The 14,895-nt window shown below is 45.8% G+C and overlaps 1 protein-coding gene across 1 annotated transcript in view; it reads right to left on the bottom strand.

Moving 5' to 3' along the window:
• Window positions 1-430: 430 nt before the first annotated feature.
• The window catches only part of TSHZ2 (teashirt zinc finger homeobox 2), a 273,426-nt gene continuing 258,961 nt past the window's right edge, over window positions 431-14,895 (bottom strand). Inside the window, exon 2 of the mRNA XM_058287239.2 lies at window positions 431-5,403. Within this exon, the coding sequence (XP_058143222.1) occupies window positions 2,336-5,403 (3,068 nt within the window). The 3' untranslated portion in view covers window positions 431-2,335. The remainder of the gene's footprint in view (window positions 5,404-14,895) is intronic.

Raw genomic sequence — 14,895 nt, 5'->3', positions numbered from 1 at the left:
TCTCTGCAAACACAGGGTGTGTACACTCCCAGTTTCTTTGAAGGAGTCCCAAACACTCAAACCTGTTTTTCTGCAATCCTTTCTCAGAATCACAGCATAATGGTGTTTATATAAGGGGAAACTTCTGTTTCATTTTAATGATAACACATAATATGATGTTTTGATGGTGCAAATCAGAAATTCTTATTCTGTACAAATGCAGAGAGATGTCAACGTAGCTATCTTATCTATGTGTTTAACAGATTTTTAAGTACCTTTTGTTTATGTTTTTCCAAATTATTGGTTTACCTTCCTTCCCTAGAACAGGTACGTAAGTTTCAGATTTTCACTGAGGAGAGTTACAGCTTTCTTTTTCGCTCCCCTCCCTATTTACGTATCACAATGTTTTGGCAGTGATATTGACATTTAAAAAAAAATGATTACAAACCTAACAGGTGGAAAAATGTTCTTTATTATATCACAATTAAGCATTACCCTATTTGTCCTCTTCACCTTGGTTTGGATACACCACTGTGGAATTTAGAACATCTCTCTAGGAATTCTATCTATGTCCATCGTTTTGGTTTTTTTTAAGGACCAGAAAAGTTTAATATCAAATTACATAAAATTTAAAATGTTATGTAACTAGGGCATCACTGGGCCCCAAGATCACATGTAGATTCAATAGATGCATTGTGGCTTTTCTTTCAATAGTGTGAGGTGAACAAATCATGCTTGGAAAGCAAGAGCTGAATATGGCAGTAACACATTTTAATTATCATGATAAAAACATGCAAACCAAAGGAGAATAGTCTTCATTTGGGCCCAGATAGCTGTTAAAGTTAAAGGGTGGTTTCCCAGCTAATCAAAAGCTTTTAGATCTTCTCACTGAAGGAAAAGTTCCATTAGATATTAACCTTTCATTCCATTTTGACCATTGTCACATACAGTAAGTCTCCTTACCGAATGGGAGGTGAACCCAAAATCACACCCCACTCCACCTGGAACTGTGATCGCTTGCACGTGGCTTGATCTGAAACTCTCCCATCTAAATTCAAATGCTCTGACAATAAAGGGTGACAAGGCTTATGCTTTAAGCTATTATTGGCTGCTTCTATCTTATTGTGATTGCATCCAAAGAATGAGTCTGTAACCTAGCAAGACATAAACTGGGCTGGAAAGTGCAGGTATAACTGGGGTTGGGTCCCTGTCCTGGGGTGTGGCCTGAGTAGAAGGACTAGCCTGAATCTGTGTGAGGGTCTCTGGCATGTGACGGATCATGCTGGAGGGGAGAGAAAAGTACAAGCCGGGATGAGACAAAAGAGAGTTGTTAAGACCCAGCTTTGCTTATGCTCAGCGTTTGAAAATGGCTGACATGACCAGCCTGCAAAGGATTTGCCCTTGGCCTCTGTCCTCTTTCCTGGAGTGACACAGATGATCTGGGCACTGACTACAAGGCACGGAACTTCTATGACGCCTGATGCAAATGATCTGAAGCTGTACGATCCCATGTGCACTGGCATTGGGTGTACAGAAAGCCCTTCATTCCTAACGTGGAATAAAATCTCAAAGGCGTGCACTGCATCTATCTTTGTTAATGGTGGACTCTGATATTAGTCTAGAATAAAGAAAACTACAAGATGAGAGAAGAAAATAAGCCTCTTCTCCTTTTACCTAAATGTTCTGCAGAGAAGAGTATTTTTCTCCAGCTCCCCAATCTGGCAGATGTTCTTTACTGAGGAACTTAAGGTAGGAAATCAACAAAGGGAAGGGGTGGAAAGTAGCAATTGCTGAAAGCAAGCTGCATAAAGCATTAATTACAAATAGCAATAATAAAGATAATTTTAAGCAATTCACAAGCGGATTAACAATCTTTGTATAATGACTGCCTCTAGTGTCTCTCCAATGTTTATTCTATTGTCACCTTTTTATCACTTGGTAAGTCATTAGCATTGCCATGGGAAGGTGGGGTAGTGAAATGGGAGGGTGAGAGAGGCTAGCACCCATTCATTAAAAAGAGGTACAGCCTTGGTGGGTGGAACTTGGAGGCCGGGCCTTAGGCAACTAAAGGAATCACGTATCACAAAGGCCTAGGAGAGGCAATCATCTGTGAACTTCACCTCTCCTAAGGCCATTTTGTTTTATTCCCCAATGCTAAACTGGAGAAATGGAGAGAATGGCTAGACTTAATAATCGTGTTCTGATCTTTCATAAAAACAAGTCCTATCCCAGCAAGTTACCGTCCTGCTTGACACTGGGAGACATTAGCTGCCTCTAAGCAGACCCTTCTCTCTTGGAGAAGCTCCTCACAAGGCTATTGTCACAAGCACTTGGGAGCAAACCCATACCTGCAGGGCTATTCTTCGTCCACGTCTGTTACAAACTGTGAGTGGTGTTCGGGTGACTTGCTGTGCGTTTTGCTTAGGTGGAGTTTTACTGCATGTTTGCTCACAAATGTCCGACAGCACAACTTACACTTGAATTTAGAGTCTGTGTCCTCTTCGCCAGCTATTGTTTCCGGAGACCTTTGAGCCGATGATACCCGGGAGATCTCTTGCTCTGCCTTGCTTTGCTGTTCCACTGCCATGCGGTTCATGTCCTTCATTTGGAAACCTAGGTGAGATTCTAAGTGACTGATGTAGGTAGAAGGGGTTCTAAACTGGGAGGCACAGTCACTGCAATAAAAGATGGGGTGTCCTTTGTCCATGTTTTTCAGAAACTTTGTCCCGCCTGTTTTCCTAAGTTGGTACTTGACATTGGCCAGCCAGTGGCTAATAGTGGTCATTGAGAGTCCCGTAAACTTGGAGATTTGCATACGTTCTTGCGGGCCCAGATCAGACAACAGGTATTTACCCTCGGAAGTCTGGAAGAGGCTTGAGGCAAACTGAGCTTGCAAGATCAGAAGATGCTGAGGGTTCCAGTTGGACTGCCGGCCTTTCCTTTTATGTAAAGTTGAGACTTCACTGGAGACATCCTCGAAACGCCTGACGTCCATCTCCAGCTTCACAGGAGGGACCCTCGAGGAAGCGGCAGGTTTTGGGGTGGTTGCTTTGGGGAGGACTTTGACCATGTCGGCGATGTCAGAGAGCGCGTGCTTCTGAGGCGGGGATGTACAGGATTGTGCTCGCAAGGATTCTGCTTTCTTGCTTTTGGACTTGGTCAGGTCGATGGGCTGATCGTTGTTCTCAAACAGGTAGCGCCTGGACACACTGACCGGCCTGGCTGAGGCGGGACTCAAAACCGGCTTGTCCATGACACTGAGATTCGACTTGTGAAACATAGCAATTGTGCTTGAGCTTGGGCTGGAGCAGGAAGCAGAGCGCAGGGGTTCTGTGGCTTTGCCCAGGTGGTTGTTGAGGACGGACTGCAGGGCACTGAGCGGGTTGATGCCCGGCAGGGCTGGTGCGTGGTTGGGGATGGCACAGCCGTTGCTGAGAGAAGACGCTGGCTCCAAGGGCTGGGGTTTCTCTTTCTCACTGCCCTCTTTCATCAGCCTGTCTTCCTTTTTGGGGGGACAAGGCTCGGCCTTTTTGGATTCTGAAGGGCTTTCACTTTTGGAGAAAGAATCCCCTTCGTTGTGGCTCATAGAGGATGCCTCTTCGTGGGGACTGTCTTTCCCACACTCTTTCAAGCCTTCATCTTTGTCTTCTGACTCCTTTTTCACTTGAGTGTATGGGGCCAGGTTTGTGGGCACAGGGACGAGTGGCATTACCTTCCACTTTGGTGCAATTGGCCTTAACTTGTTGGCGAGATTAGGTCGGATCTGCAGGACCTGGGAGCCCATCGGCAAGGAAGGCTTGGTGCCCTCCGACAGCTGGTAGGCTGCATGGATGCTGGGATACGCGCTCCAGGTGGGAGCCCCATTTTGGGCTTTGTTGATGGCTGTGGTAACAGTATTTTCCAATGACTTCAAAATGTCCCCTCCTCCCTTTGAGCCATCCTCCAAATCCTCCTCCCTTAGATATTGGTATTTTATTGTAGGGTCTAAAGGCTTTTGTAGAGGATCTTCATAGTCCTCACTTTTCACGACTTTCTCGTCCTTGTTGCTTTCCTCTGGTTTTTCTTTTTTACTCTCTCTCTTTAACTCCGTTGTAGAGGCTGTACAGTCTGACACTGTGTTACTTGATGGCTTGGGAGCCAGAGAATCGCTGTTTGGGGCCTCAGACAACGACTGCATTTTCTCCACCGCTAGTGGGTCTAACACCAGCTGCTTCCCTTTCTTGGAGGCGGAGCTGGTAACCTTTAGAAAGTGTCCTGTCACCATCATGTGGGTGGTGAGCTGCTGCAAGGTGTCATGGGAGCTCCCACACTCCATACACTTTAAGATCTGGGACTTACAGGCCTCAAACTGCCAGGTGTAGCTGGCGCCATTTTGGTAGCCATAGCGGTTGTTGGAGGACAACTGCAGGTTGGCGTTCTTCTGAGAAGAAAACGAATCGGCAAACGAGCCGGTGGTTGAATCCGGGGAACATGGCCGGTTGACATCGAAAACACGTTTCTTCGCCGGAGTGACCATTTTCGATGAAATGGTTGGTACTGGCTCCTTCAAAGGCACTTTTTGGTAATGCTTTGTTTTTATCATGTGGACGCTCAAATCTTGGAGGGAATCGAAGGAGTCGCCACAAAACATACATTTCAGAACCTTTTGAGCATCCTCCTTGTCCATATCCTGGAAAGCCCTTTTCCGGGGCTTTGAATAGCTTGTGGGTCGAAGCTTGTCCTTCTTGCGGTTATCATCCTGGTAGTGACCGGTTTCATTCATGTGCACAGTCAACTCAACCAGCGTGTCATAGGCAGCGCTGCACTGCCGGCACCGGAACCTGCTGGCGCCTGTGAAAACTGTCCCGCACATCTTACTGCTCTGCCGGTACAGCTGGACGGAGCTGAATAGGCTGGGCTTGGAGACAGATCTGGACGGCAGGTTCTGCTGCAAGCTTTTGGACAAGGCATCCTGGTGCCAGTCGAAGTCACTCTTGTTGCCGCCATTGCGGGTGTCACAGCTCCGCCTCTCGCTGTTGGACAGCTTGAAGCCAAGGCCCAGGCCTGACCAATAGGAATCGGACAAGATGTTGGCATAGACGGCAGTCATTTTATCCATGCAGTTGTGGGCTTCGTTTGGAAGCTTGGGGTGAGCATTGGCTTTCTTGTCCGAGACATCTCGGCTGCAGACGCTCTTGATGTCTGACACCTGGTCACTGGCATCGCTTAACAGGGATTCGTTCTCGGCATCCTGATTGGACAAATGACTTCCTGGAGAGTTCTGGTAGCTGAAGCAGCCTTTCTGCTCTGGGCCCGTTTCTAGCTCCTCATCTGTCCCTGGGTCATTGCTACCCTGCGGTTGAGCTCCTGAACCACTGTCTTCCTCCTCCTCCTCCTCCTCTTTAATTTCCTCCTCTTCCTTCAGTTGCTCCTCCTGGGCATAGCCTGCAAGAGAAGAAGAACAGATAAGATGACCATAGCAGGTTATATATTCCATTCGAATTCCCCCGCTTACATCAAGGGCTTTTCATACTGAACTGAACGCCAATTTAATCTGCACTTTTATGAACTGCAAACATTAGAAACAGGAAAAAGCCAAATGATGTCTTTTGTACTGTCTATTGCCTTTAAAAAAAACTGGCAAGAGTCATCATTCTTTATAAATGCCCAGTATCTCAAGTTAATAATTTTCATGTTTAAGAACTGTCACTCTAATATTCCTATAATGGGGCAGACACAGAATTCATGTGTATGACTTTCAGGAAAGCTGGACTGAAATTCAAATCCTACTACAGTCATATCTCTATGGGGAAGGAGGTTGGCTCATAAGAAAACTAAGGCTTGACCCTTAGTACCTAGATGATAAGGTCCCCCAAGATGTCTGGCTATATTGGCATATAATCATTTTAATAAATCACTTTTGAGTGTGCAAAAGTAATTTGGATCACAACCATTATATTTTTGATAGCCAGTGTCCTTTTCTTATAACATTTTCATTTGTAGAGAGTTGCACAACAGGGAGAGAGATTGTGGAGTATGTGAATAGAGTCTTCCATTGATAGCTGAAAAATTATGTAAGCTCAGCAAATATAATGTTTAAAAATAATAGCAAATGGTGCTAGAATGGGAGATTTGGGGATGATCCTATTATTCTCAAATGGGTTTATGAAGACCTTTCCAGACAAGGCTGAAAATGCCCTCTCGATCTTGTGGCTGTAATTTCAAATGCACTGTGATTTGTGAGTACCCGTCATGAGATGCCAATTATACGTTTGATTTGTAGATGCAAAATGCTATTGGGGATGCATGCTTGCCCTTCTCTGAAAGGATTTAGGACCAGTAATTGCACAGGGGAAATGAAGGCATGAGAGAGTGGGTGCAAAGGGAATTAATGGGCAAATATCCATCAGTGGAGATGGGAAGCGTGACTACTTACGCCCATGGATTCATTTTCTTTACCTGCCCTTTTCAGGGCCATGTGGCTAAAATGCAACCATATAAAGACAAAAGTAAAGGGGATTCAGATTTAGATTTGCATCTCAGTGCAATGTTTTCCTCCCCAGCTTCTATCTCCCCTCTCAGTGGCACTTGGTACTTGAGAGGAACCCTGAGCGGGTACTGTTATTTCTATTCACCCATGGTAAGGTTGGGAAAAGGGATGATTGTGCATTGGAGATCTGTCCTGTGAGGTAGACTAAGAGTGTTAGAAGAGATGGGGGCTTGATAGGCATAAGGCACCTTCAGTCAAGAAACTCCAAAGGCTGCTGCTGGTGCTGCTGGTGCTGAAGAAAAATATGTATTGAGCAATTACTATATCCTAGGAACTATGCTAATCAATGTAAATGCATCACTTAATTTCATTCTAATCACCATACAAAGTCGGTGCTATTACTGTTTTCATTGCACAGGTAGGTAAAGTGAGACTTTGAAGTTAAGAAATTTGCCCAGCTTCACACAGCTAGTAGTATAGAGTCATGCTGTGAACCCAGATCTGTTGGATGGGGGAACCCTTGGTCTTAGTCACCAGGTCCCACCCATTCTCTACCACCAACCTAACAAATAAGAAAACCTATCAGAGACCCAAAAATAGCAGGAGATTTTCATTAAAATAGATAAACACCATGGAAGGGAGAATTACAGGAAATAATGGAGACAAAAGTCCAAGATTTTAAGGGCACAATACCATGAAAATGACATGGAAATATAAAAGCTCAGTCTAGCTCCTCATTTTGTGTTATGTCAGTTATGGTGTTGGTCATGGTGGTAGAGATGGTGTGGTTTCCCCAAGCACGTTGACATGTGGACATCTCATGAAACTATGGTTGCTGACGTCTAGGTCCATAGATTGATTTGAAAAGATGGGAACTAAGGCTAGTCAAACAGTTCTTAGTATGTGGGCACAACTTGGAAGAAAACCCTGGTTTAAAATAACCGAGGGGCCGAATCAAACCACCTCTCCGCTCCCCACCATTTCCATCACATTTTCTGTTCCTGGGCTATTTTGTATGTTTGCAAACAGAGTTGCACCATTAAGTCCAAGGAGAAAAGTCTCTGCTCTGAAATTAACAACTGAGTTGTTACAGAGCCAAGTAGAGAACTTTAAAAAACCAGGCAAAATTTATAAATAGGGTCACTATTAAGAATTACTCAGGTACTGGGACAGTAGGCATCAGCCAGGACTGTTCTAGGCAAACTAAGACAGGTAGTCAACCTACTGTCACCAAAGTGTTGAGCGCAACAAAGAAAAATGCATGCAAACACACCCAAAGCAAATGAAGAAATCCAGGCGAAAAAAGAGGGTTTTCTGCCCTCACAACTGGGGAAGGGTAGTGGTGGGTTTTATTTATCTCAGTAGGCTCAATGTTTAGCTGAGTGTCTGAGCCTTAGGAGGATGCTGGAAAGCATCTCATGCTATTATGTGTGTTGCCGAAATCCACATCCATACATGTGCACACTCACGTGCACACCCAAACACAGTCTGCCCAGCCAACACAGGCATTTTCACACAAGGAGAAGTGCTCTTTTTTTTCGGATGACATTTGGAAGCTTAGCTTTCCAGACCAGCTTAACCTCACAATCTACTTTGTCCTTTTAAATGGATTCCCCAGAAGAAAAGTCGGAGACAGCCAACGCCTCCCCCACAATACAGATAAAATTTTCTGCTTAATTAGGCATTGACATGTTTACTATAACCTTTACAGAAGAGTAACTCATGCTGAGAGACCCTTTTTGTCTGTTTTCCTCGGCGGAACAGACTAAATCGCATGCACCCAATAAGGTAGCACATTGTAAAGCCTCAGAAAAAAAGTGCCGAAGCATCCATCAAAGTGAGTGTGTTTTAACAAAGGCTGAGGGTTCCGGGGAGTTTTTAAAAGCCCATTTTAATATTGTACTTTTAAAACTGCTCGCTTGACTTACGTGATTTTTTTTTTTTTGCCACCGGCAGTGGAGGCAAGAGAGGGCAGGCAGCCAGGGAACAGGCAACGACGGAACATAATGAGTATCTGTCTGTCTATAGATGATTTGTTTAATAGGATTGCATCATATGGAAATCTGGTGTAAGTGGATGAGTGGCAAGTTTATTCTGATGAATAGGCATTTAGCAAAAGAAAACCATCACCATTATGCCAAGGCACAATAGGAAAGGCTTTTTTCTCATAGAACCTCCTTGCTGAGTTTGACTTGAAGACCAAACTTCAGAGTTGCAAACATCTCCCTTCCCAACCTCAATTTCCAGTCTCATCTCTCATCACTACCTGACTCTGGCAATATGAAACCTCTCCATTCCCAGGACGGCCCATTCATCAGCAAACCTGCCAGTTCTATGTCTAAATGACAGATTTGAGCAGCCATTTCTCTTCCACTGCGTTGCCACTGCTCCAGACCCAGCCACTTTATTGCTCACTGGGGTGACTAAATGGGCTTCCTGCTTCCACTCCCTCCAGTCTGTTCTTCAGAGAACTGCTAGAATGTTCTTTATAAAAGTATCAGGTATTGGCACTCTTCTGTTTTAACTCCTTCAATGCCTTTGTGTTGCACTTAGAATAAAATCCAAACCCTTAGCCTGCAGGATGTGGCCTCTGCTTACCTCCCCTGTATCATCACCCAGGTACTTACAGCCCGCTCTTCAAGCTTCAGGTCAAATGGCCTTCCTCCTCTTTCTTGAAACTGCCAAAACCTTTGCAATCACAGACCTCTCTGCCCGGAAAGTTCTTCCTCTGGACCTTCTGCATACCTGGTTCCTTTTCCTCTTTTAGGTCTCAGCTTAAATACAATCTTCTCCAAGAGGCCTTTCCTGACCACTCACCCTTTCTCTGAGTAACTTTAATCACATCACTTTACTTGCTGAAATTCCTTAGAGCACGCACCATATTCTGAAATGATCCTGCTTGTTCATTTCTTTTTTGATTGATTGTCTCCTCCTACTTAATGTAAAGATAAAATGTCTGTCCCCATTAAGGCAGGAAGACTTCATTTCTTCCCAGGACCCAGGTCACATCTTGGTACAGAATGAGGTTCACAAATTATGTGAATGAATGAATGAATGAGTAGATCTGACAATCATAGGGAATTGTTCAAGTTGCATACTGTGGCTCTACCACTCAGCTGTGCAATTGGCACCTTTGATGGATAAAGATTCCCATGTAGATCAGATCAGATATAAATTACAATATCCTGATCAACTTTACTCAATGATAAAATGTCCCCATAAATCATCTTTTCAAAGCAACCCAACCACCGACTTTCTTGTTGCCAGAAATCACTGAGCTGTGGACTTAAAGGCTGTAAGTATGAAGACTGCAAATAGGCATCAAGACTGCAACGCATCAGGAAATACACTCTATAGGAGAAGACGTAGGTTCAAAACAGATGACACAAGGGAACTTGAACATATGCAGAGTTTGTCAGAGAAAAGTCTATTCGTTATTCCATGTTACATGTTACACAAACACTGGGGTAGTCCTCTTCTAAAGTCTTAATTTAAAAATGGAGAAATATCATAGGACAAATGTATGATAGATGCAGTAAACTATTTATTTAGGGTAAAACTGCTTATAACCTGAGTAAAATTCAAAAAGGAACCCTTTAATTTTTGGAAATTTCATATTATATTACAAGTTAAAAAAAAACCTGACAAAATTTTTAAAAAGTTTACCACCTCAATTGTTCCCCAAACCTCTAGTCAGAATGCCTTCTCTTTTCTTTTTTTTTTAAAGGTTTATTTATTTATTTATTTATTTATTTCTCTCCCCTTCACCCACTCCAGTTGTCTGTTCTCTGTGTCTATTTGCTGTGTCTTCTTCTTTGTCCTCTTCTGTTGTTGTCAGCAGCACGGGAATCTGTGTTTCTTTTCGTTGTGTCATCTTGTTGTGTCAGCTCTCCGTGTGTAAGGCACCATTCCTGGGCAGGCTGCATTTTCTTTCGTGCTGGGCGGCTCTCCTTACGGGGTGCACTCCTTGTGCGTGGGACTCCCCTATGCGAGGACACCCCTGGGTGGCAGGGCACTCCTTGTGCGCATCAGCACTGTGCGTGGGCCAGCTCCACATGGGTCAGGGAGGCCCGGGGTTTGAACTGCGGATCTCCCATGTGGTAGACGGACGCCCTAACCACTGGGCCAAGTCCGCTTCCCACCTTTTCTTTTTTGAGGGCTTGACATATTAGTCTTTTTTAAAAAATTATTAGGCACTGCCTATGTTCTTGAGGGATTCTTGTTCCTCTAATTGAGGACATAGTAGAACTTTCCAGGATGGGAGTTTAATATTTTCTTGTTTATTGTGTGGGTCTCCACCCACTGAGATAACATACTATGATAAGATGAACACTTTCATATTCCACAGAAGCCTGCCCTAGGTACGCCCTAACCCACATATCCCCCCATACCTGACACCCTACATCAGTAACCCTCCACTATCATAATTGCCAAAAGAACATTCCCAACATGGTAGTTTTTTTAGAAAAGATTTATTTTTTATTTATTTCTCTCCCCTCCCTTCCCCCCCCCCCCATTGTCTGCTCTCTGTGTCCATTTGTCCTTCTAGTTCCGCTTGTATTCTTGTTAGCGGCACTGGGAATCTGTGTCTCTTTTTATTGTGTCATCTTGCTGCGTCAGCTCTCCATGTGTGTGGCCCCACTCCTGGGCAGGCTGCACTTTTTTCATGCGGGGCGGTTCTCCTTCGGGGTGCACTCCTTGTGCGTGGGACTCCCCTATACGAGGGACACCCCTGTATGGCCCGGCACTCCTGGCGCGCATCAGCACTATACGTGGGCCAGCTTCACAACATGGCTCACAGACCTGCAAATCTCCAGAATTCACCTGCTCCTTCCCCTCCCCTCCCCCCAGTTCCAATCCCTCACCCTACTCCCTGTCACTGACCACCACTGCTGAACCCAATCACATCGCTACACCACTGTCCTGTCCATCCACTGCTCAACCACACCCTTGCACCTTATCATAGGTTTTGCCCAAATGGGCATCGGCTCACCACACTCTACTTCCTTTCTGTCTCCTGTAAACCTCTCTTCCAGACTCTAGCCCTGTGAGTCTGCTCGATTTGCTTGTCATATCAGTGAGGTCAAGTAATATTTGTCCTTCCGTGCCTGACTTACTTCACTCAACATGAAGTCTTCAAGATTCATTCATGTTATCCTATGCATTAACACTGTATTCCTTCTTACAGCTGAGTAATATTCCACAATGTATATACCACAGTTTGCTTATCCACAGAATGCTTTAAATGTAATTGTGCAAAATAATTCATGAAGGGCATGATGTTAGATATCAGATTTTTGCTAGGCATACATTTTTGTAGTTGCCTTGAAAATACACAATAGAATGTTTATAGCAAAAATCACTGACAGTCTTTAAAATGGCAGTAGAGATGGAACAGTGCTAACCCAAGAACAAATTAAGACATAAGAAGGCTGATTTTCTAAAACTAAACCCGAATTCAACCAAGAACCTTATTTAAAAACAAATCTGATGGTGAAAATATCATTTTCCCCAATCTACCCCACTAAATGACAGTTTAAGATCAGACAGGGAAGTGGGTGTGGCTCAACAGATAGAGCATCCATCTACCATATGAAGGGTCCAGGGTTCAATCCCCAGGGCCTCCTGACCTGTGTGGTAAGCTGGCCCAGCGCAGTGCTGCTGCGCACAAGGAGTGCCATGCCACACAGGGGCGCCTCCCACATAGGGTTGCTCCATGTGCAAGGAGTGCACCCCACAAGGAGAGCCACCCCACGTGAAAAAAGTGCAGCCTGCCCAGGAGTGGCGCCACACACATGGAGAACTGATGCAGCAAGATGATGCAATGAGAGAAAAAGAGATGCAGTTTCCCAGTGGCGCCAGATAATGCAAGTGGACGCAGAAGAACATACAGCGAATGGACACAGAGAGCAGACAATGGGAGGGAATGGGAGATAAAGAAATAAAACAAGTCTTTAAAAAAAAAAAGAATGAAATCGGAGGAGAGGAGGCAAGATGGCGGCTGAGTGAACTTCCCGGTTACTAGCTCCTGGAGGGAATCGGCTGGGAGGCGTCGGAGACTCCTTGGGACCGGGCTGTTTCGGGATTTTTCCTGGTCCCAAGGTGTTTAGACATCGATTTGGAGGGAAGGTAACAGAGAGGATCCATCCGTGAAATATACACAGAGATCCCACCTACGTGTGGAGGATTCCCTCCTTGGGTAGGCAGAGCCGAGGCAGCTAGCACCGCGCCGAGCCCCGGCGGGCGGCGGCCAGGGTAGCCTAGCTGGGCCGCGGTGGGCAGCGGGCGGGGGATCCGAGCCACGCTGCGGCGGGCGGGAGAGCTGAGCCGAGCCGCGCTGCGCCGCGGCGGGCGGCGGGCAAGGGAGCCGAGCCCAGCCGAGCTGCGGCGGGCAGCGGGCGGCGGGCGGGAGAGCCGAGCTGCGCTGTGTCGCGGCGGGCGGCGGGCAAGGGAGCCAAGCCCAGCCGAGCTGCGGCGGGCGGCGGGCGGGAGAGCTGAGCCGTGCTGTGCAGCGGCGGGCGGTGGGCGGGGAAGCCGAGCCGGGCCGAGCCCAGCTGAGCCGCGGAGGGCGAGGGGGCCGAGCCCAGCCGAGCTCAGTCGAGCCCAGCCGCGCCGCGGAGGGCGGCGAGTGGGAGAGCCGAGTCGCACTGCGCCGCGGAGGGTGGCGGGCAGGGAAGCCGAGTCCAGCCGGGCCCAACTGAGCCCAGCCGAGCCACGGCGGGCGAGGGAGTCGAGCCCAGACGAGCTCGGCCGAGCCCAGCCGCGACGCACCGGGCGGGAGAGCTGAGCCGCACTGCGCCGCGGCGGGCGGTGGGCGGGAAAGCCGAGCCCAGCCAAGCCCAGCCAAGCCCAGCCAAGCCGCGACGGGCGGGGGACCCGAGCCCAGCCGAGCCTAGCCAAGCCCAGCCGAGCCGCGGAGGGCGGGGGACCGGAGCCAGCCGAGCCCAGCCGAGCCCAGCCAAGCCTGGCGGCGGGGTTTCTGTTCTTTGTTTTTGTTTTTGTTTTTTTTTGTTTTTTGTTTTTTGTTTTTTGTTTTTTATTTTTTATTTTATATTTGTTGTTGTTGTTGTTTTTTTTTAATCCTCTCTTTCCTGTCCCCAATATTCCTCTTATACTATTTTATCTTAACAATACAATAGGTCCTACAGGAAATACCTCACATTTGATGGGTTTCCTCACCCTCCACTGCCTCATTTTTCTGTGAATAGATTTAGCCTATCTACACTATCCCCTTTCCCCTACAACTTGATATCCTCCACCATCTGCTATCTCTCCTATATTCCATCTCCCTTTCTTTGATCCACAAAGTGTCTAACTCTTAATTTCTAATACCTTTGTTTAGTTTTCCATCTGGTATTCGTCCCTGAAACTATTACCTTTCTTTTCTCTTTCCCTCTCTCACGGAAACAATAGACTCTTAGTAAGTACCACATTCCTCCCATATTCAGTCGTCTACCTCATTATAGGTACTTTCCTACTACTATAACTCTACACAATTTACATGATCTAACCTCCATCCTCCCAGAACTCATATTGTTGCTTTGTTAACATATATCACCAATACTACTTCACACTTTTTCCTCCCTTACACAATTGCCTTTCCCCAGCACTAATACGTTCCTTTAAAGTGAGCTTAACTAGCAATAAGAAATTGGAATAAGAAGAACAAAGTGACAAAGAGAAGATATAACACTTACGCAAAAACAACAGCTAATTAATCTCCAAGACTAGACAAAGAAGCTAAGGAACTGATTAAACCCGTCAAGAAAAAATGTTGACAAGACAGCAACAAAAATCTACAAACCAAACCAGTAATCAGGAAAACATGGCTGAATCCAATCAGGAAGGGGGGCAGGACTTCGCACAAGCAATGAAAGATCTCAGATCATTTATCACCGACAAATTTGATGAAGTAATGAAAGAGGTTAACAGCATGAAGACAACACTTGGAGGGGAAATTGCAGACATGCGCAAAAAAATAACAGATATGATGGAAATGAACACCACACTTCAAGAAATCAAAAATACACTTGCAGCAAATATCAGCAGACTAGAAGAGGCAGAGCAGAGAATTAGTGATGTGGAAGACAGTGCATTGGAAATCAAACAGATAGTAGAAGTGGTCAATAAAAAGGTAGAAAAAATCCAGATAGGACTTAGGGACCTGAATGATAACGCAAAACGCTCAAACATACGTATTATAGGCATTCCAGAAGGAGAAGAGAAGGGAAAGGGGTCAGAAGGAGTGTTGCAGGAAATAATGAATGAAAACTTCCCAAATCTACTGAAAGAGACAGATGTACATATCCAAGAAGCACAGCGCACTCCACTGGTCATAAACCCCAAAAGGCCCACCCCAAGACATATACTTGTCAAATTATCCAATGCTCAAGACAAAGAAAAAATTCTAAAAGCAGCAAGAGAAAAGAAAACCATCACATACAAGG

The sequence above is a fragment of the Dasypus novemcinctus genome, chromosome 24 (assembly GCF_030445035.2).
Source record: "Dasypus novemcinctus isolate mDasNov1 chromosome 24, mDasNov1.1.hap2, whole genome shotgun sequence".
Lineage (NCBI taxonomy): Eukaryota > Metazoa > Chordata > Mammalia > Cingulata > Dasypodidae > Dasypus > Dasypus novemcinctus.
The sequence above is the reverse complement of the archived record's forward strand: the minus strand, read 5'-3'. Positions and strand labels throughout refer to the sequence as shown.